This window comes from Eptesicus fuscus, chromosome 23 (genome assembly GCF_027574615.1).
Source record: "Eptesicus fuscus isolate TK198812 chromosome 23, DD_ASM_mEF_20220401, whole genome shotgun sequence".
In the NCBI taxonomy this organism is placed as follows: Eukaryota; Metazoa; Chordata; class Mammalia; order Chiroptera; family Vespertilionidae; genus Eptesicus; species Eptesicus fuscus.
Window position 1 is genome coordinate 3,855,984 of NC_072495.1, and position 24,755 is coordinate 3,880,738.

Here is a 24,755-nt window from a genome sequence, read left to right on the forward strand (position 1 = left end):
CTAGAGGGAACTTCATAAAACATCAACCCAGTCCTATCTCCACAGCAATGTGGTTTCTTCACATCTTAATAAAAAAAATAAGGTAATGCCGTAACCGGTTTGGCTCAGTGGATAGAGCGTCAGCCTGCGGACTGAAGGGTCCCAGGTTCAATTCCGGTCAAGGGCGTGTACCTTGGTTGTGGGCACATCCCCAGTAGGGGGTGTGCAGGAGGCAGCCGATCAATGTTTCTCTCATCGATGTTTATAACTCTATCCCTCTCCCTTCCTCTCTGTAAAAAAAAAAATCAATAAAATATATTAATTAAAAAAAAAAAAAAAAGGTAAGCCTGGCCAGCAATGGTTGAGCATTGACCTAATGAACCAGAAGGTCATGGTTCGACTCCTATGCAGGGCACATGCCCAGGTTGCTGCCTCAATCCCCAGTGCATGTAGGAGGCAGCCAATCAATGATTCTCTCATCACTGATATTTCTTCTCTTTCCCTCCCTCTCCCTTCCTCTCTGTAAAAAATCAATAAAATATTTATTTTCTTAAAAATTTGATCGGGGGAGAGGAAAAAAAAGACTGAAGTTTTCCTAAAATTGACAGCAGGAAACCTTTAATGAAGGCTATACTTACCCATTTAACTGGGTCTTTTAATGGAAACTTCAGTTTACATTTGTTAATTGGGTTTCCAACCACAGCTAGTTCGAGCACAGCACAGCAGGCTTACACATTTAAATTCCTGCAGACTTTATAATCACATGGAAGGCTGCTGCTCAAAAACTTTCCCTTTTAAAACCACCTTTAATCTTTACAGTACCTTTTGGGGCCTGACGGGGAGGGGGAATAGCCCAGAGACTAAGTTTCTCATTATCCCGTTACCAGCTTATTTTCACATTTTACAGCCATAGAAAGCTTATATAAAGGAGTGCTACTGCATTATCCCCACCAGTAGCAACACCTTTTTGTTTTGTTTTTCAGAGAGGAAGGGAAAGGCAGAGATAGAAACATCGATGATGAGAATCACTGATCGTCGGCTGCCTTCTACAGGCCCCCCACTGGGGATTGAGCCCACAACCGGGGCATGTGCCCTGAGGGGGAATCGAACCGTCACCTCCTGGTTCATGGGTCAATGCTCAACCACCGAGCCATGCCAGCCCGGCTCTAGAGCAGCATCTTTTAACAAAATGAGCGCCTAAACACAATATTTACCAGGTCAGGAATAAGACTTAACCCGAAAGTTTCTGACATGCACTTCTATTCTGTCAGTTGCAAATGCATGAGAAACTGAATAGGCTAGCCCTGGCTGGTATCGCTCAGCGGATAGAGCGTCTGGGTTTGCTTCTGGTCAAGGGCACATGCCCAGGTTTTGGGCTCAATCCCTAGTGTGGGGCGTGCAGGAGGCAGCCAATCAATGATCTCTCACCATTGATGTTTCTCTTTCTCTCCCTTCCTGAGATCATTAAGAACATATTAAAAATAAAACATAAACTGAATAGGCTAGTCTACTATATTCCACAGAAACTTACTTCAAGGACTCACCCCCAATAACCTAGATGGCTATGGGCCCCCTTCAACCCTAGATTAGTTGAACAAATTATAACACACAGTTCTCCGACAAGTTTTATTTTGGGAAAGGAAGGGATTTTGAGGAGAAAAAACATGGGGCAGAGAGGTATGGAATAGAAAATAAATACAAATGTAAGCTTCTTTGCTAATTGTTTTATAACAACAAATGAGTACAGAGAATACCCTGTACAAAACAACACAATAAAGGTTCAAGATCAAGGTGTTCCTTTAGGCAAGGCTGAAGGTTTTCAGTCTCTGGAATTTGGAATTTAGGCTGCAATCCTTATTTTTGGATGGATCACTGGGTGTGTGGGACAGTCCATGCTTTTAACCAGATTTGAACAGAAGAATGGCCACTTGGCCCAGGTAGAAGTAGATGAAGTGTTTGGTTTCATGTGTCACGTAACTACCGAAGTTCCTCCCCACGATGCAGTGCCAGGTGGGGTTGTACTTCTTGTCAAACTCCTGGGGGAGGGGGTGGGGGAGAAAAAGAAGACTAGGATTTTAGTGCTAAATCAGAGGTCAGAGCCTGCTGGGCAGAGAGGCGGAACGTTAGCATCTGCAAATTCTTAGAATGAAAGAATGTTTCCCAGCTCCAAGTCGCCTACACAGTGCATTAATGCAAACATACTTGCAGTCTGCGCTGAGCTGGAAGAGGAGGCTGGGATGTAGAAGGCACAAAGGGCAGCCTCAAAGACTGAGCACTTGGTTATGGCGATTCCACCTTCATAACTTCCATAAGATCCACTGATAGCAGGTAACACCAACAGTTCTAGTTTACCTTGTTCTTATGTGTAAACAGAATTAAACAATCCTTCTGTATGTCATGCACCCCAAATGTAAGAAAATGGTAAATGTTGAGCTCAAAATACCCCATTATAACTCATTTCCTTAACTGCACTCCAGTATCCTTGATATGGGGACAAAGTCTCAGTTCGAACCACTGTGGATCAAAAATTTAATTTAAAGAGACATCTGGCATGCCACTACTCCTATAAAAAGAATGCTGGAAACAGAATCTGACAACCACCTGGTCAAATTTTATCCTTAACTGTAATTTCAACAGCCCTCCTCATCACGTCTATCTTGATGCTGACACACCACCTGATCCACAAGGATAGCAAGTTGCAGCAACACTTTTCCCCCATTTTCCCTACCCCGAGAGGTTTGAGAACTAACTAGAATGCCCCTGTTAATTTCTTCACTAGGTGACTGTGAACAGGCGCCACAATTAACCCTTATCTCTAAAATTATTACCAGTCTGTGGCTTGGCTACTCTTATCTTGTGTGCAGCATGGACATCTTTTAGATTGAGGAGAATAACATTCTTACTGCGTTGCTCAAAAAATGGCATTTATTTCTATTCCACCTGAAGTCTTACCTTCCTATTCTCGACTGGAACCCTGTCACAGCTTAGGTTGCCCGTTTCCTTCCCTTCCAGAAAGCATAGCTGGAGAAGTTAGCAGTTCTGCCAGCTTTCTACAGACTGTCATTTTCCAAGCCCCCACCCCAGCCCCCCAACCACCACCACCACCACCCACTTTCATCTGCCGACTAAACTCCCCACGGGAAGGCTGGCAAGATCTCCCTCCCGGCTGGCTGGATACGCCCACGCAGCTCCCCCTCCCGAGCACCCAGATGGATCTTCCGCGCAGAAATCGTGCAGAAGGGGGGCACCGCTGCTCCCTGATCTTAGAAACCGTTGCTAGGTGGCGCTTTCCCCCGCGGAGCTGGATAATAAAAAAACTTGGGGCGCCGAGGTTCTGGTCTTCCCAAGAGGAGCACAAAATTCACTTGCATTCTTTCTGGAAAACTCTACACCCAAGCTGCCCTGCGTGCCCTCGTGGATCTCTGCCAGGCGCTCTGGGGATGCAGGACCCGGACAAGAAGTTGTGACTCCCGCCAGCTGTGCGCAATCGGCCCGAGCCCCCTGCCCGGGCCCCCTCCTCACCTTCTTAATATGGGCCGCGATATCCTTTTCTATGTTGTATTTCTCCAATGCCTGAGTAGCACATTCCACGGAGTCCTGTTGCATCTCCTCCGACATATCGGCATTTTTGATCACCGCCTTTCGGTCGCACATGGTTACCTGAGGAAGGAGGCCCAAGCAAGGGGTGAGGAGATGGGGGACGGGGGTGTGAGGACTGCGCCTGCGATGCGCCAGCTCCCCCGCCCGCTCCGCGCGTCCCACGCCATCCCGGATGACGCCCCCCGCCCCACTTCTCAGGGAGGGCGGGCCGCGCCGATCCAACAACGGGAGAACTCCAGTGGGGTACAAAACCGGGTAGCGAAGCCCCCCTGAGCCCCTGAGTCTCTCACGGTGGAGCAGCGGCTGGCCGACTGCAACAGTCTCCTGGGGGAGGGGCTGGCGAGGCTCAGACCCAGCTGGAGAAGCCGTCGCTACAGAATCCGTGGCGCATCTGAGCCCCACACCAGCCGCCGCCGCCTAGAGCCTAGGCTCCGCCCTGCTCCCGGAGACCCCGCCCCAAAACATTCCTACTGGCTTGCCGCAGCCCCTAGGGCTCTCCCATTGGCCCATGGGCTCAATCGTTCCCTCAGGATCTTTCTCCAGCATTTTGTTGCAGACCACAATGCACTGCTCGTGGCGTCTGTTGCCCCGGCAATGGGCTGGGCTGCACGCGTTGAGGCCCACACACCCCGAAGGTGGAGCTGGGGCGCGCAATGGAGAACCACCCAGCGGCTAGACCGGTGCGAAGGGAGTTTCTGTCCAAGCCAAGGGAAGTGATTCCAAATTTACGGAGGTGGTCCCAAGATTTGCTCTTGAATAGATAGTTGGGTCCACCCGAGGTTAGCACTTACGGATTCTGACTGAGGTGGCCAGGGCCGGCTGCCTAGGCAAATGGTCAATGCAGTCGCAGAAGAGGGAACCCCTGGACTTGATTTAATGCTCTACTGTCTCATTCCCGAAATTATCTTTTTAAACAAGAGATCCCACACTTTCTTTTTGCACTGGGTCCCGCAAATTATGTAGCCTGTCCTTTTAAATATTGGGGAGAGGTTCCTCAGGAATGGGAGAGGGGTTCCTTATGATTTAAGGGGTTATCCCAAGAGTTGGGTCTCCCTGCTGTGCAATGCAGACCTCCTGTAAGGGGATTAAGGGCCCTTTGGGTGGATTTGGGTGTGTGTGCCCAGGGTGGGGCTTCTTGCTCCAAAGAGGCTGTCTTTCCTGTGTGGTAGTTTCTTGGTTGAGGACTTATATCTAGGGCAGAGGTGCCCTAATGATTAGAAAGGAATCCCTCAGAGGTTATTTCCTCTGGCTTAGGGAGGCTAACCTAACCATTAAGTGGTTGAAAAAAGCAAGGTCTTGAGAGGGTAGGGAACAAGGTCAGTTCTGGATTTAAATCCCAGCAGTCATTTACTGGCTGTTTGAATCTCATTTTTCTTATCTGTAAAGGGGGATAAATATAAAAGGAATACACTTTATAGGCATGTTGCAAGTATTAAATGAACTAATAATGCCTTTTATGTTCTCAGCACAACGTGTGGCATATAGTAGGTGCCCAGCGAATCTTATCAATAACACAGTTTATGGAACTATCCCAAGAGTCAAGGCAAAGGTTTTGAACCAACCCTTAAATGCCTGTAATGTGTTTTTGAACTTCCACAAACAAGTCATCAGAAGTCATCTGTAGCCAGAAGCTTTCTGTTTACATGTCTGCATTTTCTTCTTGACCATCTACTCTCATGAACCCAGAGCCCCTTACAGTTTGACCAGTCAGAGGCACACAACTCCAAAAAGGAAGAAGTGGGAATAATGAGAACCTGAAGTACAACATATGCATATCAATTAAATTAAGAAATTAAGAGGCTTTTCCCAGTTCCAGGTTTCCAATACTCAGATTATAAGTTTGAGGAGTGAAAATAGTTATATATGGTGCCATTCCTGAAGAAGGTGGGAGTGAGGTTGGGCTGGTGCTTCTACCTGACTTGGGTGAGGCTGGATCAGTGCTTCTACCTGCCTTGGGTGTATGATTCAGAGCTGTGGAATCTGATGACACCAGAACCTGAATCTCTCATGGGGGCCTTTACTTTTATATATATATACTAGTGACCCAGTGCATGGATTCAAGCACATTGAAAGGAAGTTAATTAGAAGGTGGCTGGCGGGGTGCAAAGGGCCAGACACACCCTGGAGCCAACCTCCCTTGGTCCCTCCCCAGCCGGCAGGCCGAACCTGGGGTGGCGCTGAAGCTTGAAGGGCATCTGCGGAGTGAGTGGGGTCCCTCTGGCAGGTGGGGTCCCTCCACCTGGCCTGTGGGAATTTGGCCAAAACCAGCTCTCTGACATCCCCCGAGGGGTCCCGAAGTGCAAGGAATTGGGCTCCCTCCTCTCTGGTTCGGGGGTGCGTCACCAGAGAACCACCACTGCCAGGTCACCGCAGCTCAGCAGCTCCTGCATTGAGCATCTGCTCATGGTGGTCAGTGCACGTCATACCTACCGGCCAGTCGGCCTGTCAGCCGGCCGCTTAGCCTTTTATATATAGAGATGAAAAGTATATATATCCCTCTGCTCTACAGCTTGGCCAGCTTCTTGTTTGAACAGAAGTTGCCAAGAGTAGAGTGGATGAGGTAATAAGAATAGCAGCTGTTTCTTGAGTGATTGCTTACCACCAAGCACTTGGCATTCACTCAGTTATTCCTCACAACAACTGTGCCTGGGACCCCTTTCCTCCGATCTCCCTCCTGGCATAGCTGTCTGCTTATTTAGTTTCAGCTCAAATGCCACCTTCCCTGAACTCCCACCTCTACTTGCTCTCTACCACTACCCTTCAGTTACTCTCTACATCAATTTCAATTCCTCTATTGTACTAGCTTCATTTATTCCTTCAAAGGAATTATCTCATGTATTTATTTGCTTGGTTGTTGTCTATCTGCCCCTGCCTGTCTTGTTCACTACTGCATCTTCAGCATCTAATTCCATGTCTTCCACATAGTACGCATTGAATTAAAAATACCAGGTCTTTGCCTGGCTGGTGGCTCAGTGGCTGAGCATCAACCTATGAACCAGGAGGTCACAGTTTGATTCCCAGTCAGGGCACATGCCCGTGTTGCGGGCTCGATCCCTGTGGGGCGTGCAGGAGGCAGCCAATCAATGATTCCCTCTCATCATTGATGTTTCTCTTTCTCTCTCCCTTACTCTCTGAAATCAATAAAAAAGAATATATATTTTTTAAAATATATTTTTATTGATTTCAGAGAGGAAGAGATAGAAACATCAATGATGAGAGGGAATCATTGATTGGCTGCCTCCTTCACACTCCCTACTGGGGACCAAGCCCGCAACCCGGGCATGTGCCCTTGGCGGGAATCGAACCCAGGACCCTAGAGTCCACAGGCTGACACTCTATGCCCTGAGCCAAACCAGCTAGGGCAATAAAAATATATTAAAAAAAAAAAAAAAACACCACGCCCTGGCTGGTTTGGCTCAATGGACAGAGCGTCGGCCTGCAGACTGAAAGATCCCGGGTTCGATTCCAGTCAGGGCACATGCCTGGGTTGTGGGCTCAGTTCCCAGTAGGGGGCCTGCAGGAGGCAGCAGATCATTGATTCTCTCTCATCATTGATGTTTCTATCTCTCTTTCCTTCTCCCTTCCTCTCTGAAATCAATAAAATATATTTAAAAAAAAAAAACCACCAGGTCTTCTCGAATCACTATGCTGTTCACCTGAAACTAATATTATATTACATAAGTTATTAAGATTTTAAAATAATAATAAAGTGGAGTTGTTTGCATAGAAAAAAAAATACCAGGTCTTAAATGCCCATTTTATATATTAGGATATTGACTTTCACTAGGTTGTGCTGTTAATCCGTAAGTTCCAGATCTGGATGAACCTAATATCTATTCTCTAAACTTCAGTACAGTACTGCCTTATTAATACATTTAGCTGAGTAGAGATGGTGTGCCTTTTTCTGATTCATGACTTCAAGAAAAGGAGTTTGAAATGGGATAATGTTAAGATTTTCTAACAGATAAGATTTTGGGGCTGGGTGAAAAAGGTGAAGGGATTAAGCAAAAACAAAAACCCACAAACAGAAACCCAGCTCATAGACACAGACAACATTATGGTGATTACCAGAGGGAGAGGGAGCAGGGGAAGATAGAAGACGTATAGGGGGATAAATGGTGATGGAAGGAGACTTGACTCGGGGTGGTATACACAATACAATATTACAGATGATGTATTATATAGTTGTATACCTGAAACCTATATAATTTTATTAACCAATGTCACCCCAATAAATTCAATAAAAAATAAAAAAATATTTTGTTTGCTTATATGTTTTTCTCCATTTGTAGCACCTGCCTTCCCTAGTATTGCCTGGCTTTGAACCAGCTCTTGACCCTAAATATTTTCTTTAAATGTGAAAGAAGGGCACTACCAGAAACCCATGCCTTTCAGGCCTGTGTTTCCTCCCAAAGACCATTTGGGGACATTGTTTTTAGGAGCCAAAAATCTTTCAGCCTTGCCTGCTGGCATGGCTCAGTGGTTGAGCATCATCAGCCTATGAACCAGGAGGTAACTGGTTTGATTCCCAGTCAGGGACATGCCTGGGTTGTGGGCTCATTCCCCAGTGTGGGGCATGCAGGGGACAGCCAATCAATGATTCTCTTTCAGCATTGATGTTTCTATCTATCTCTCCTTCTCCTTTCTTCTCTGAAATCAATAAAAATATATTTGAAAAATTTTCAGCCTTTTTCATTCCTTTATCCCTTATCTCTACAAAATAATTTCTCATTTCCTATTTATCCAACAGGGAAGCAAGCAATACAAATTCCCTAATTACCAGAAAAAGATACTATGCAGCATTTGGATTCTTGAAATATGTACCTAGAATCAGTTACAGTGTATCCTCAAGGAATTTCTAGCCAACAGTAACCTAATCCTTCCAATATCATAGTTTTGGAAAATACTGCCCTATAGGGGGGCTCTTAAAGGGGGTCCACAGATTGATTTAAAAGGTTTCACAAGCCGAAACCGGTTTGGCTCAGTGGATAGAGCGTCGGCCTGCGGACTGAAAGGTCCCAGGTTCGATTCCGGTCAAGGGCATGTACCTTGGTTGCGGGCACATCTCCAGTGGGGGGTGTGCAAGAGGCAGCTGATCGATGTTTCTCTCTCATCGATGTTTCTAGCTCTCTATCCCTCTCCCTTCCTCTCTGTAAAAAAAAAAAAAAAACAAAAAAAAAACAAAAATAAAAAATAAAAGGTTTCACAAGCCCACAACCCTATGCACAAAGTGTGTGTTGTACCTACAGGCATTTCTCCAGGGAGAGGATCTATCACTTCCACCAGATGGATTAAGGGATTCAGAACTGAAGGAGGATGAAGAATAATTGCTCTATCCCTCGCTGGTTTGGCTCAGTGGATAGAGCTTTGGCCTGTGAACTGAAGGATCTCAGGTTCGATTCCTGTCAAGGGCACGTGCGGAGCTCGATCCCCAGTGGGGGGCATGTAGGAGGCAGCCGATCAATGATTCTCCCTCTCATCAATGATGTTTCTATCTCTCTCTCCCTCTCCCTTTCTCTCTGAACTCAATAAAAAATATATATATAAAATAATAAAAGAAAAAAGAATAATTGCTCTAGAATAAATCAAACTTCTGGATGAATGTAAAATTCCCTCACTGGGTACCACTGAATTGGGCCATCTGGGGTTCCATAGCATCGCATATGTGGACAACTCACTCTATTCCATTCCCAGCTGCTAAATTTGCTAGAAAACACTTCTGAGTCTGAAAGCATGCACATTCTATTCTTATCACAGGAAATAAAAATTAGAGGGAGGCAAAATTTCTGAGAGCACAGACTTTAGAATCAGATGTGGGAAAAGCTTAAGTTGTGTGACCTCCTAGAAGTTAATTAACCTCTCAGAATGTCAGGTTCCTAATTTTTAAATGGAGATAATACCTTCATGATAGGCTGGGGGAAGGATTATATTAAATAATGCATCTAAAAAACCTAGCCAAAAAAAAAAGATAGCTCTTGCTATTTTGCATGCCAGGCTTTTAGGACATATTCTCTCAGTGATGTCTCACAACTCTAGGAGCTGTATTTCAAGAACTGAACAAGTGACCTTTGTACTTTAGCAATCAGATTTTCCCAGGGTCTTGAGAAAGTCCTTTGGGATTGTTCGTAAGCAGGCTGAGGGAGGGATTCCTTGCCGGCTTGGAGCCGTCCTCTCCCGCAAACAGGCTGGAAAGGACCACGGACTGCTGCACTCTACCCTGCCACTCGCCTAGGATTGCACTGTGCCCAGCCCTGTCCAGCAATCACTTTTCAAGGTTTTCTGAGACCTCAAGCCCTTTCTTGGACCATGAGTTCTGTCACCAACATAGCAGCTCCACCTCCCTTACCTGGAAGGAAGTGTGAGAGGTGACCTTGCGGCCCTAGAGTTGACTCAGAGACCCTTGCCAGGAAGGAGAGGCTCCATGGAGCTCCTGGATCTGAATTTAGAAGCTTCCTCCCGTTGGAGAAGGACTGGCACTAGCCTGGGGCTGGCAGGAGAACTGAGCTCTGGAACTAAGCACGGTACTGCAGGACAGGGCGAGTGAGGTCAGACAGGCAGGGACAACCCAAGGAAGAAAGTCTCCCTTCTGGCCAATAGCCAAGCCTCACCTGAGTGGATAGATACCTTTGAAGGCCCAGTACTCAGCCTCCTGTCCATAGGGGCAGCAGGTTAATTCAGGCACATCAGAGAGGCCTAGTGGGCCCCCGTCAGCTCCCAGTCAGTGGGCAGACGAACGTAGAACAGGGACTCAAAGTACAGACTTTGAGGCCAGGCAGACCTGGGTCTACAGATCTTGACTCTACCCTACTAAGGTGTGTAACTTTTGATAAGTGAGTCCATCTTTCTAAGCCTCAGTTTCCTCACTTGTACAATGGGTATTGCAATAGTCCTTGTTTCTCAGGGACAATTTGGAATTGAGATGGTGCATGTAAAGTATGTAGTGCAGAACTTGGCACATGGCAAAAGTCAATGATCTATACTAATAAAAGGGTGATATGCAAATTGGTGACGATGCCCTCACAGTAACAACCAAACAGCAGGCTGCGTGGGGCAACCAGGCTGGCGGGGGGGTGGGGGAAGACAGTGAGGGGCGACCAGGCCAGCAGGGGGGCAGTTGGGGGCAACCAGGCTGGCAGAGGGGGGAAGTTGGGGGCAACCAGGCTGGCAGGACGGGGGCACTAAGGGGCGACCAGCACAACAGGGGGGAGGGCAGTTAGGGGCAATCAGGCAGGCAGGCAGGGTGAGCAGTTAGGAGCCAGCGATCCCAGATTGTAAGAGGGATCCCGGATTGGAGAGGGTGCAGGCTGGGCTGAGGGGACCCCTCCCCCCGTGCATGAATTTTGTGCACCGGGCCTCTAGTGCTAGAATGTTACCCTAAAACAGGATTTTTCAACCTTGGCACTAACATTTTGAACCAGAAAGTTTTTGTTGGGGGGGCCATCCTATGCATTGAAGGATGTTTACCAGAATCCCTGGGCTCTACCCACCAGATGCCAATTGCACCTCATGCCCAGTTGTCAACTAAAAATATCTATAGACAACACCAAATGTCCCCTAGGAGGTGAAATCACCCGCAGATGAGAACCACTGCCCTAGATAATCTGGACTGAGTCCGAATGTCCAAGTTCCCGAACTCACAGCCCCATGTAAAGACCACAAGGCAGGCAAGCCTACTTACAAAGGAAAGGATGGGGCGGTCCAGCAATTACAGAACAAGCTCCTTTCAGCATGGACCAAGAGGTGGGATCTGAGTATGCTCTGGGAGCCAAAGAGCCGCCTCTGACTCATTAGGTGACCTCTGTATCACTCTTTAATTATAGAAAAAGTGGTCTGAGTTAAATCTCAATTATTCTAGGGCCTCAGACAAAGGGGGCAGGTATTTGGTATGTGATTTCTGGCATCTCCATTCATATATATATATATTTTTATATAATTTGTTGATTTTTTACAGAGAGGAAGGGAGAGGGATAGAGTTAGAAACATCGATGACAGAGAAACATCAATCAGCTGCCTTCTGCACAACCCCTACTGTGGATGTGCCCGCAACCAAGGTACATGCCCTTGACCAGAATCAAACCCGGGACCCTTCACTCCGCAGGCTGAGATTCTATCCACTGGGCCAAACCAGTTAGGGCTGGCATCTCCATTCTTAGTCATTGGCGGGGAGAAAACCTGATTCTCTGGACCTTAAGATTTTATTCAAACCTTCATTCACAATTGCGGGGAGATTTTTGAGAGAGAACTACTCTGGGTGCTGGGGATTGTGAAATTGTGATTTATAATAATAAATGCATATTTGGTGTTCGTCCCACTTCCTGGCTCACTACTCTCCAAACCCTTGGAATTTCCTGAGTGATATGAGCAATGGGAGCTATACACCAACAAATCTTAGGGATGCATAAGAGAACAAAACAGGCGAAGTTCCTTCTTCATGGAACGTATATTCTATCAGGAGAATAAAGATAAGCACAAATTTCATTATAATATTTAGTCTCTTGTCCTCAGTTACTGAAATCTCTTCAAAGTCATAAGGTGAAGTGGGTGTCTTGCTGTTTATAACAAGCCACTTTCCACCACAACTGGGTTTGTGATAGTAAGGTGACTTTGGGGAAGCACCTAAGGATGGGGGCTGGACTCCAGGAAGGGGAGAAGGGCTGGAGGTTGAGTTCAATCGCCAATTGCCAAGGATTTAATCAACTGTGCCTGCGTAATGAAGCCTCTATAAAAACACACAAGGACAGGGTTCAGAGAGCTTCTTGGTTAGTGAATACACAGATGGGCTGGGAAAGTGGCATCCCTGGTGTACATCTCCACTCAGGTAACACCCTGGGCTTGTGAGTGGCACCTGAAGGATGCCAGTCTTACAGGACTGAACCCTTAACCTGAGGAATCTGATGCTATCTCTGGGTGCCAGAATTGAGCTGAAAGTGTCTGGAGACTTGCTTGTTGGTGTGAGAGAAACGCTGTCCCTCTCCACACATAGTCATTGGTGACCAGAACCCTAGTAGGGATGCATAAGAGAACAAAACAGGCGAAGGCCCTTCTTCGTGGAACTTACATTCTATGAGGAGGAGATAAGCCAAAATGTCAAACCCTGATAAGCACAACGGATAAAAATAAAGTAGGTAAGAGACCAGAGTGACAGGCAACAGGTATTGTTTCAAATAAAGGTTTCGGGCAGACCGCTCTGAGAAGCTGCCATTTGAGCCAAGAGTTGATGTCCTGGCTACTGGGTAGAGGACAGAGTGTAGGGAAGCCAGTGGGAGCAGAGAGGTCAGGTAGAGGCTATTGCAACAGTCCAGCCAAAAGGTGATGGAGGCTTGGACCAGGCAGAGGTAGGATGAGAGGTGGTTGTATTCTGGATATATTCTGAAGGTGAAGCTGATACATTTGCTGATTAATTTAATATAATGTATGAGGGAAAGAGAAGAATCAAACATGATTCCAAGACTTGCAGCCTGAACAATGACAAGAATAGACTGGGTTGGAGAAGGTTGGCCAGAACAGAAACAAAAAGTCGTTTGGGCCATGTTAAGTTGAGATGCCTATTAAGCATCCCAAGTAGAGGTGGCAAATAGGCAGTTGGATGTATGAGTTCTGGGAAGAGGTCCAAGCAAGAGCTATAATCTGGGGAGTCATCAGCTTATAGATGACATTTAAAGCCAGGAAACTGGATGAGATCAGCACCAAGGGAGGAGTACCTACAGATAAAAGAGGGAATGCTTATTCAGCTAGCAGCATTCTCTGAGCTCTTACCTTGGGCCAGGTCCTGAGCTGGGTGCTAGGTACAGAGATGTACATCCCTCAGCATGTACCCAAGAGACACTCAGTTACTCATTTAATTTTTCCTGCCTAAGTGCTTTGGCCAGTTAGAGGATAAACATTGAGCATTCCTGTCCTGCCTCTTACTCACTTATTTATCTTTTCAACAGATACTGAACATTTACTGGGTACAAGACCCCATCTAGGCACAAAGGACATGAAAGAAAGTAAGTCAGATAGGGCTCCTGTCCTAATGGAGTTTACATTTTGTATGGGGAGGAGGTGGGCACTGAACAGGATGCACACAGTAATGTGATTACAGTTGGGACAAATACAATGACAGAGAAGGTAGGCTGGTATGAGGGCTATTAATTGGGCTCTGCCCTAGCCTGGAGACAGGGAAGGCTTTCCTGGGAAGTCACATTTGAGCAGCAATCTAATGCAGCAGAAACGTAGGCTAACGAGAAGTGTAAGGAGCTTCTCAGATGAAAGGAATACCATGTGCAAAGACCTGAAGGCTGGCAGGAGTTTGACAGCTGAAGGAAGGCCAACTTGGCTACAGGGGTGGGCAGCAGCCAGACCTTAGGGCCTTGTGAACCTAAGACACCTCGATTCTGTCCTGAGGCCACCACTGGCCCTGAAAGACTATAGGTCACTGAGGAGAATGGGCCAGGGGGGCCAGTGTGGCAGTGGGGATAACATATGAATTTGGGGAAATATACATAGGAACCCCCAAATTTGTAGTCAGCCAGGAAGAAGTGTGGGTAAACTAAGAACCTCTTTTGGGGTCAGTGCCTGAAGTGATGGTAAGTCTTGTGGGACTAAGCCCCTTAACCTGAGAGGGTCGGCACTAACTCTGGGCAGTGTCAAAATCAAATTGTTGGACCCTGAGTTGGTTTTAAAAATGACACATATGCCCTAGCCTGTGTGGCTCAGTGGATAGAGTGTCAGCCTGTGGACTGGAAGGTCCCAGATTCGATTCTGGCCAAGGGCATGTACCTCAGTTGCAGGCTCTATCCCGAGCCTTGGTCAAGGCACGTGCAGGAGGCAACCAATCGATGTTTCTTTTTCTCATCATGTTTCTCTCTTTTCTTCTCCCTCCTCTCTAAAAATCAGTGGGAAAAAATATCCTCGGGTGAGGATTAACAAACAAACAAAACACAACAAAAAACGACACATTTGCCGTCAGAGGTGATGTCAAAAGAGACACCACAGGAAGTCACTGAGTATCAGCACAGTGCTAGATACATTGACTTCAATAAATATAAAAATTATAAGTCACAAATAGAAAAAAAAAAAGTAAATAAATGGAAAGTGATTCCAAGCTTCTGGATGGGAATATAGCAAGAATGGAAAAAAAAAAGTGCCCATGTAAATTTATAGATTTAACACCATTCCAATTAAAATATCAAGATACCATACAGAAGTTGATGAAAAGATTCTAGAATGTGCTTGGACAAATCAACCAGCAAAATTACTGAGGGAATGAAAGGAGCAATAGGGGAGCAACTGGGCCTTACAGAGGTACAAACTGAGAGGAAAGTTCTAGATTTGGGTCACACAGGTCTTGGCACCACTGAACACCAACTCACCAAACCAGGGACCTGGCGGCCAAGGAGGGTGTGGCCGGGCAGAAGACTGGTGAGGCAGAGGTGGAGAAATCAGTGTTCCAGCGAGAAGCAGCCCCTGCAGAGACCTAGCACAGGCTTCAGACACAGCGGATCCTAGAGAAGCTGGCGGAGCTGTGGTGGGAGATGAGGAGAAGCTGGTGGAGGCACATGATGAAGGGCAAACATTAGGGGATGGAGATGGGGCTCTCCGGGGAGGCAGACACTTTGTCTCCTCCACTGCTCTGGCCCTGGCTCCTAGCACAGTGCACACAGTAGGAGGTCCAGAAATGGTTCGGAGATCTTCTCATACCTGCGTATATATGGCCTTGGTCTTTTTAATAAACGTCTGCATGGTATTCCGAACTGTACATTTTCCCATGTAACAAGCTCCCTCTAGCTGGATCCTGAGGTCCTTTCCGGTTTTAAGGGGAATCATAGTTATTATTAGTAAACATCCTAGCATGTTGAATACAAGCGCCCCTGTGGTCCTTCTTCCTCAGGCCTGAGAGGGATCATTGGGTTTTTGCTTTAGTCCTGTTCTGCTTTCCTTCTGGCTTCAAACAAGCACCCTTTTGCTATTCACAGCTCCCCTAGGGGACTGTGAGACTGTACCCCCCTCAGGCTCCCCCTTCCCCCCAGCGTGAACATCTCATCCCCTTTACAATCATCCTATTCAGGGATATACAATAAGTATTTGTATGGTAAAGGCAACTCACACTTTGAGCAGCTGAAACACTTAGGACTTACATGTATAATCTAAACCAGCCAGGCTCTGATTTACATGAGGGCGTCTCACCCTAAGTCGCTTGTGGCTGTGGAGTGAGAAAGAACACCCCTCACTCCCATGCCATGTCCTAATTGTGCTGAGCTATTTATTTAGCTTCCCCAAAGCACCGAGCTTTTTTCTGTCCTCCCAGCTTTCTTTCCATATGCTCTTCCTTCTGTCTGGAATGCTATCCTTCTCCTCTCCTCATTTACCTAGCTAACACCAGCTGGTTGTCCAGATCTCCGCTTAGAAGCTACTCCCTCCGGGAAGTCCTCCATGAGCATCCCATTCCTGTCTGCCTTAAGAGATTCGGGAGCACCCTGTATTTCTCATAGGACATAGCTCACTTTGTTGTATCTCTCTCTCTCTCTCTCTCTCTCTCTCTCTCTCTCTCTCTCTCTCTCTCTCTCTCATAATTGTCTTTTGAGCTGTCTGTGAATGATGTGAGGGCAGAGTTTGGGTCTTGTTCACTATTGTATCTCTGGCACATAGCACAAAGCCAAGCATTCTGTAGCTCAATAAAATTCAAATGAATGAAGAAATGTTGAGTGGACAATAGTGGGGAAGCCACCAAAGTCCCAGATGCCAGGTAAGAAACCCTGGGCTCTTAGAGCTGGGGTGGAAGCATTCAATGAGGGGAAAAACCTGGGCTCCTGTAGGCCCCATCAAGGAGTGTGCCCTGACAAGACAAACTGGCTGCCCATGAGAAGGATGGATAGCAAAGGAAACTGGTCCCCAGCTGCCTCGCTGCAGGGAATGTTTGTCAATGTGACATTCATAGAAGCCCTGCACATGTGCAGCAGAGGGGAGAGCAGACTCAGCCAGACAGAAGGAACCTCAGTTACTGTGCACGTGTTAATCCAGAGGGATGTGTGGTGTACAAGTTTCTTAGCTCTCTGTTCATTTGTTTTTGTTTTATTATTATTTAAATATATATATTTTAAATATATATTTTTATTAATTTCAGAGAGGAAGGAAGAGGGAGGGAGAGATAGAAACATCAGTGATGAGAGAGAATCATTGATTGGTTGCTTCCTGCACACCCCTTACTGGGATCAAGCCCACACCCGGGCATGTGCCCTTGGCTGGAATTGAACCTGGGACCCTTCAGTCCACAGGCCGACGCTCTATCCACTGAGCCAAACCAGCTAAGGCTGTTTGTTTTTAAATTTTTAAAAATCTCCAGATATTTCCCATGTTTGTTTGCTTTTTGTTTTTTTAGTCCTCACTGGAGGATATTTCTTCTATTGATTTTAAAAAGAGTAGAAGGGAGTGGGGAGGGGGAGAGAGGAGAGAGAATCATTGATGTGAGAGAACCATATCAATCGGTTGCCTTCCACACGCACCCCAACTGGGGCTGGGAACCTGCAACCTAGGTACATGCCCTTGAGCAGAATCGAACCCGGGACCCTTCAGTTTACGGGCTGACACTCTAACCATTGAGCCATGCCAGCCAGGGTACCATATATATATATATATATTTTTACCTTTAAGAAATGTGTTTATTTTTAAGGTGACATTGCCAAATTACATTAACACAGTTCATTAAAAATCTGCTTAGTACAAAACTGCTTTGAGTCCAAAAACATTAGGATTCTATTCAAGTCTCCTTTTTCAAAAAAACATTATTAGCACTGTTATTTTTCCACACCTCTTTAAGCCTTTGCTTATGTTTCTGGTTTACTCTGCTATAAAGCAGGCTTCCAAGGTAAGTGACAGAGTGGGGAATGTTTAGAGAATTTGGGGCTTACAAAATAGAACGTGGTGAACTTAAGGAACCCATTTGTCCTTTTCTACCTCCGTTCCCTTTTTCTGGAGCCAGAGTAGCTCTTCTTTAAGTACCAGTCAATAAAATCAACAGGTGCTGTTAAAGCACCTATTATGTGCCAACACCAAGAGCGGTAAAGGAAAGTGATTGGTCCCAGTGGGGGAGTGGGGTTGTGGTTCACACACCTTTGAGAATGAACTGCACTGTCCTATACGGCAGCCACTAGCCACATTTGGCTATTAAAGTCAAAATTAATTGATTACAAATAATAGTGCAGTTCCTCAATTGCAGGAGCCATAGTTTGAGTGTTTAATGGCCATAGGCAGCAAATGCTATCATATAGAATTCAGATACAGAATGTTTCCATCATTACCCAAAGTTCTATTGGTAGCACTACCTGGATATTCTCCCAGAATAAAGGCTTTTCTGCTCACAGGCAATATTTTGGATCCAACTTTACAACTTGTACAGCTTTGCAAGGTTGGGGTGAGGACTGGCTGTTTACGCAGCAGTTCACTGATCCTTGAACCCACGAATCCAAGAGAAGGAAGTCCTGATACAACAAGCTATATTCCATCTCAGACTGTAACAAGTTGGCCAAAATCGAGCAATGAGCTGCTAAAACTCAGTACCCTCACTGCTTTACATGCACCTCATATAAAACCAGGCCCTTGTGTTACTACCAGTCTGGCCACATTAAAAAAACAGTTCAGCCCTAGCTGGTTTGGCTCAGTGGATAGGGTGTCGGCCTATGGACTGAAGCAAGCATGTCAAACTCACAGAATGTGGCCCACACAAATGTTTTTGCAGCCCAGCCAATATAACGGTATGTAAGAAATGTTTTTTTTTTTTTTTTTTTTTTTTTTAAATTTTTATTGATTTTTGACAGAGAGGAAGAGAGAGGGATAGAGAGTTAGAAACATCGATGAGAGAGAAACATCGATCAGCTGCCTCTTGCACACCCCTACTGGGGATGTGCCCGCAAAAGGTACATGCCCTTGACCGGAATCGAACCTGGGACCCTCGAGTCCGCAGGCCGACGCTCTACCCACTGAGCCAAACCGGTTTTGGCATTTTAATAAAAATTTCATAACTTAATTTTTACAATATCCTGTTATACATAATTATTAATAACAAACTACCACGTTCGCTAATGACTGATTACTATAATCGTGTTGCATTCATTTCCCTTACCTGCCTTCTGCGCAGGCGCACCACTTCTCTCCACTGATACTAGCAGCCAATATTTTAGCAGCCGATGCCACGTCATTAGTCTTGGACTGACTTGTTTGGTGTGCACAACAGGAAATATTTTGCTTCCCGAGAATAAGAAAAATAGGTTTATTTGCATTAGGCTTATTAATTTGTGTAGTTATTCAGTGTCTGGTAAGTTAATGTTCAAGAAAAAAAGATTAATTTTTATTAAAATGTTCTATGGTTTTGCCCTGACTGGTTTGGCTCAGTGGATAGAGCCTTGGCCTGCGGACTGAGGGGTCCCGGGTTCGATTCCGGTCAAGGGCATGTGCCTTGGTTGCGGGCACATCCCCAGTGGGAGGTGTGCAGGAGGCAGCTGATCGATGTTTCTCTCTCATCGATGTTTCTAGCTCTCTATCCCTCTCCCTTCCTCTCTGTAAAAAATCAATAAAATATATTTAAAAAATAAAAATAAATAAAATGTTCTATGGTTTTATGTTAACGATTACTCATTTATTTCAGCCCTTTGTATTCAGCATGCCTCTATCAAATAAACCTACATTTCTGAAAATTGGAGCTTTTGTTTTTTTTGTGGCCCACGGTGATGGGGAAAATGAAACATTTTGGGGGGGCTAGCAATCTGAATCTAGTCACTGCCCCTTTAATTATCTGGTCCTGCAAGACCTGTTTACCCAGAATACTCCTCCCATTTTAGAGAGGCCATAAGCCATCCCAGACTGAGATGTCAGTGCTGGCGCCAGGCCAGGCCTTTAGTTGTGGTTTCAAGGCCCCAACAACTGGGGCTTTTTGCAAAGCCCTCGACAGGTCGGAAGTATATTCCATATTTGGGAGACAAAGAGGCCAAGAGAATATAAAAAGGGAAAGCCTCCTCCATGCTGGGACTCAGGATTGGAGAGGAACAGTCTCCCCTGAGTCCTGCACCGGTCCATGTGAAATGTCTGGAAATAAATGGGTTTTTCCTGTGCCTCCGGTACTTCTGCGTATTTTTTCGGTTGCCTGGTAAATTCTGTAACAACAGAAACTTAAACCTTGTTTATTTGGCCCGTGTTAGCCTTTGAGTTTGACATGCTTGGACTGAAGGGTTTCAGGTTCGATTCCGGTCAAGGGCACATGCCCCGGTTGCAGGCTCCATCCCTAGTAGGGGGCGTGCAGGAGGCAGCCGATCAATGATTCTCTCATCATTGATCTTTCTCTCTCCCTCCCCCTCTCCATCTCTGAATGCAATAAAAATATATTTTTAAAAACAAATAAAACAGTTCAATCTCCAAAAATAAGTTGAAAAACAGTATTAAAGATTTTCTGTGGTCTCATAAAACACCAAAGGGGAATGATGTTCACAACACACTCTAACTCTTCTTGCATTATCTTTCCGATTTCTCTCCTCTTTTCATCCTCCCACACATGGCACTTGCTTCCGTAACGCTCTCTCTACCCCCATTCCAAATTCTCTCCAAACCGCCTGGCTCTGATGCTGCTCCCCTTCCCGCCCTGATGGCAAGTTCTTTATGAGGCAGCTCTGCAGAGAGGTTTTATTTTATCCCATCGCACAAATCTGGTGGCAGAGAACGACAGAGAGCGCTCCCAGGAGCTGTGCCCAGGACCACATTCCCCAGCGGCCGCGCCCACAGACCTCCCTGCCAGCCTGGACTAGTTCCGAGGTGACTCATCGTCCCGCTGAGGTCCACTCCCCATCGTTCCTCTCCTGCCCACTGCTCCCAAGGGTCAGGGTCATGACTGAGCCTGACAGAGAAAAAATTGTTTGGCTGGGATGTCAGAGGAGACTGATGTCATAGGGAAAGGAAGAAAACCTGATGGGCAGGTTCAGAGAATGTTTTATCTCCACTGTTAATTGTTTTACTTTTTTTATAGGGCACTGCCCAACACCGTACTAGGGAGTAAATGGCTTGCTGTGGGAAATGCATAAATTCTTAACAGTCTGCCAAGATCAAAGGCTTCTTTTTCATCTGAAGACAAGCCCAAGCCCACTGGTCCCATTTTTTTTCCTCTTTTTTTAATCCTCACCTGAGGAAATGCTTAGAGAGAGGAAGGGCGAGAGGAGAGAGGGAGAAACATCGATGTGAGACTGTTGCCTTCCGCATGCTCCCTGACCAGGGATCAAACTAGCAACCCTGACTGGGAATTGAACCAGCAACCCTTCAGTGCCTGGGACGACACTCAACCAACTGAGCCAACTGGCCAGGCCCATTGGTACCATTCTTATCATATTAGGAATGACTAATTTTTTTTTAATTTTTAAAAATATTTTATTGATTTTTTACAGAGAGGAAGAGAGAGGGATAGAAACATCGATGAGAGAGAAACATCGATCAGCTGCCTCTTGCACACCCCCCACTAGGGATGTGCCCGCAACCAAGGTACATGCCCTTGACCGGAATCGAACCTGGGACCCTTGAGTCCGCAGGCCGATGCTCTATCCACTGAGCCAAACCGGTTTCGGCAGGAATGACTAATTTTATTGAACTCCCTTATATACATTTGTTTTTCATTTTACTTATTGATTTTAGGGCGGGAAGAGAGAGAGAGAGAGAGAGAGAGAGAGAGAGAGAGAGACTTGTTGTTCCACATATTTATGCATTCATTGGTTGATTCTTGTATGTGCCCTGACCAGGGATCAAGCCCACAACCTTGGTATATCCGGAGGATGCTCTACCCAACTGAGCTACCCGGCCAGGGTTGAACTCCCTCATATTTTAAGAGAAAGCTTATCCCCGCAGGAAGGACAGTCCTATCCCATTTATCTGACTCCAATGTCCACTCATCATCATTAGGTCATGCACCTGGAATTCTGTTTTCAGTGGCGAGGGCACATAGAGCCTAGAGTCATTGCACTTCTTATCCTTCCTTCTTTTTTTTTCCCTTCCTTCTTATGTCCTCTACACATATCTGAACTCATCATCACCAGTCCCCTGCAGATCATTTCCATCTGCTTTATTCCCCATCTCAGAATGCTACCACTTCCTAACCAGGTCCCCACGACAGGAACCTGGGAATCAACCTGGACTCCTCCTTCCTCAGCCCTCATGTCCAATCTATGTCCAAGTCCTATGACTTAATTTCCTTGAGAAATCTAATCTCTATATCTTATCACCTTAAATCTGGTCACTGGCATCTCTTCCTTGGGTAATTGCAGTGGCCTCTTAGCTAGTCTCCTGGTACCTCCTCCCATGCTCCTTTCCCATGTAACCTGCTAGTCAATGGGCCATCTGGGGCTATCCCTTTTCTTACCCATACTCACCTTTTAGGCTAATCAGAACACACTATATATATTCCCAGAACAATAAGAATCCAACTTCAAAATTATTAATGGGTAATGTAGTTATATATACATATACATATATATATACTTATATATTTTATTTATTTCAGAGAGGGGGGAGGGGTAAAGGGAGGGAGAGAGGGAGAGAGGGAGAGATAAAATGTCAATGAGAGAGAATCATCAATTATCTGCCCTTGGCCTGCCCTCCATCGTGGACCTCCTAGTTTATAGGTCGATGCTCAACCACTGAGCTACATCTTAGCTTTTAACAAAGGAATCTATAAGGTCACAGGAGGAGTTAAACAGAGATACTTCCTACACTGACCCCTTAATTAACTCTCCCTTTTCCCTAAGTTCCCCATAATGTCAGCTACTGCCACATCTCTCCCTCTCTCTTCTCCTTTCCCCTACTATCGGGCAGCTGCCTTCTAGTCAGATTAGCTCTCGGTCTCCTCCCCAACTTGCATATCTCCAAATCCCCTCAGTTGCCACTTCCTACGGAGGTCTCCCTTAAGATCCTTCAACCATTATTCACTGCCCTCAACAGAGTCCAAACTCCATAATATGGTCTACGAGGCCTTGAAGCCCCAGCTCCAGTTCCTTCTCCCTCCTTTCCCCCAACTTGAACTTGCCCTAGCCGTACGGTAAGAAGTGGGGATTGGCCTGGTCTGCCAAGCTCTCTTCTATCCAGGCAGTCACTCGTGCTGTCCTTTTTGCCTGAAAAGCCTTTCCCTTCTTCCCTAAGGTTAACTCCTGCTGGGCTTTCAGGGCTCAATCTAAACACCTACTCCTGGAGGCCTGCTTTATAAGCTCTAGGACCGCACTCAATGGTCGTTTCACTGCAGCTGACCCTTATCCAACTGTGCTTTGAATCAGTGATCGCCAACCTTTCGGACCTCACAGACCACCAGTGGTCCGTGGACCACCAGTTGGCGACCGCTGCTTTAAATGACTGAATAGCAACTTGAACAGACACCTTGAGGACAGAATGGTATTACTGCAAGCCATGGGCCTCCTCCAGGGCCTAAATTATAGCATGCACTTGATGATGCTGAATAACTAGATGAGCAAAAGCTCCAAAGGGAGTCCCTGCCTAGGGCTTGTGGCCTCAGCAGAGAATGGAGCCCATGGAGCAATAATTTTGGCCTCGTTTGTATCCTAACCTGCAAACGTTAGTACCTGGGCTCAGAGGAACAAAATCCACCTTGGGGGTTCCATGGATTATCAGAAATCCGTCCCAGCGATTTAGCTGTGCTCCTCCTAGTTCAGGAAGACTGTCCTTGCCGCATTGCCATATCTGGGCACAACATGTTCTAGCTTAGGTGTGACCCCCTTTGGTGACTGCAGGGCTGCAAGATTTTGCATAATACCAGCGGAATCATTACTATTCATAAGCAGTCTTCCACCTAGAGTCCTATTAGGTCACTTAGCTGATTCCATTTACCTCTCTGCCTCGGAGATTACCTAATTGTCTCCAATAGTTGTTTTGTTTTTTTCTTTCCTGGCATGTAAGAGTGGGAGAACTCAGATGGTGCTGTTAATATACCCCCAAAATGAGGAGGCATCTGGACTTTAGGATGCCTTTAGGGTATGTAAGCTCCTATAAGGCTGTGTACTTAGACTAAAGATCACATTTGACCAGGGCTCTTCCCTGCTTGTCTTTTGAAGGCCAGCAAAGAACAACTAGAAGCTTTATACAATCCAGAATACAAAAAAAAGTAACAGAACACAACAGATAGTCCTGATTGTTTTATTTTAGAAATAACTTATTGTGTTTTATTCCAATTATAAAAGTAGTACCTGCTACTTACAATTTGATAAATGCAGAAAAACATAAATTAAAAAAAAATTCCAGAAATCATTTCCATCAAGAGATATCTCCACAACAATTTGGAAGGTTATTATCTACCATGCTTTTGGTTACACGGGGTGAATATATATAACACATATATACTCCTAGTATTATACATACTTCTAGTATTATATATATTCATAGTATTATATAGAACTGGATAATAATTTGTAAAATTTTATTCCCTTTTTTGTTAATCCTCACCTAAGGATGTTTTTTCCATTGATTTTTTTAAAAATATATTTCTTTCTTGATTTCAGAGAGGAAGTGAGAGGGAGAGATAGAAACATCCATGATGAGAATCATTGAACGACTGCCTCCTGCGCGCCCCCCGCTACTGGGGATCGAGCCCGAAACCCAGGCTTGTGCCCTGACCGGGAATGGAACCGTGCCCTCCGGGTTCACAGGACGATGCTCAACCACTGAGGGGGGGGGGGGGGGGGGAAGATTCATTGATTTTTAGAGATGGAAGGGAGGCAAGGAGGGAGGAGGTGGGGAGAGAAGAGAAACATCTATGTGAGAAGCACAAGGATTGGTTGCCTCCCGCACGCACCCCAACCGGGGCCGGGGCACTGAACCCACAACCTGGCACTTGCCCTCCCCCGGGAATCCAACCCGCGACCCTTTGGGGTGGGGGCATGCGCTCCAACCACTGCGCGACACCAGCCAGGGCTCTCAGCGATTGTAAAGTGGGGACAGGGTGGCCCAGAGGGCTACTGACCTGAGGCTGAGGGCCGCCACGGCCCTGCCCAGCCCGGCCGGCGGGGACAGGTTCGGGGCAGCGGGGGCAGCCTGCGGCCTACTCCCTCCCGCCCTCCGCACAGCCCGGGACACGGGTGAGGGCTCACAAACGCCCGTGAGGTAGGCGGCGCGGCAGAGGCAGGAACCTGAGGCCCAGGGAGCCTGTCACTTCCCCACGTCCGTGC

At 46.2% G+C, this 24,755-nt stretch overlaps 1 protein-coding gene across 3 annotated transcripts; it reads right to left on the bottom strand.

The window, feature by feature from the left end:
* Positions 1 to 1,591: 1,591 nt before the first annotated feature.
* DYNLL1 (dynein light chain LC8-type 1) lies at positions 1,592 to 24,687 on the bottom strand. 3 transcript variants are annotated; one of them, XM_054712727.1, is made up of 4 exons: positions 24,551 to 24,687; positions 18,680 to 18,801; positions 3,502 to 3,639; positions 1,592 to 2,015 (listed from the first exon to the last, which is right to left on the bottom strand). In XM_054712727.1, the coding sequence occupies exons 3-4, from the start codon at positions 3,631 to 3,633 to the stop codon at positions 1,878 to 1,880; spliced, it is 270 nt and encodes an 89-aa protein (XP_054568702.1). In that variant the 5' UTR covers positions 3,634 to 3,639; positions 18,680 to 18,801; positions 24,551 to 24,687; the 3' UTR covers positions 1,592 to 1,877. The 3 variants fall into 3 exon arrangements, with proteins under 3 accessions (XP_054568702.1, XP_054568703.1, XP_008141004.2); XM_054712728.1 differs by lacking the exon at positions 18,680 to 18,801; XM_008142782.3 differs by lacking the exons at positions 18,680 to 18,801; positions 24,551 to 24,687 and adding an exon at positions 3,870 to 4,004.
* Positions 24,688 to 24,755: the final 68 nt, after the last annotated feature.

Excerpts from the sequence above, each read along its gene's own strand:
- DYNLL1 (XM_054712728.1), bottom strand. The coding sequence starts at position 3,633 with ATGTGCGACCGAAAGGCGGTGATCAAAAATGCCGATATGTCGGAGGAG. Across the intron at positions 2,016-3,501 it reads TCGCGGCCCATATTAAGAAG|GAGTTTGACAAGAAGTACAA; the intron begins GTGAGGAGGGGG and ends CCCCTCCCCCAG.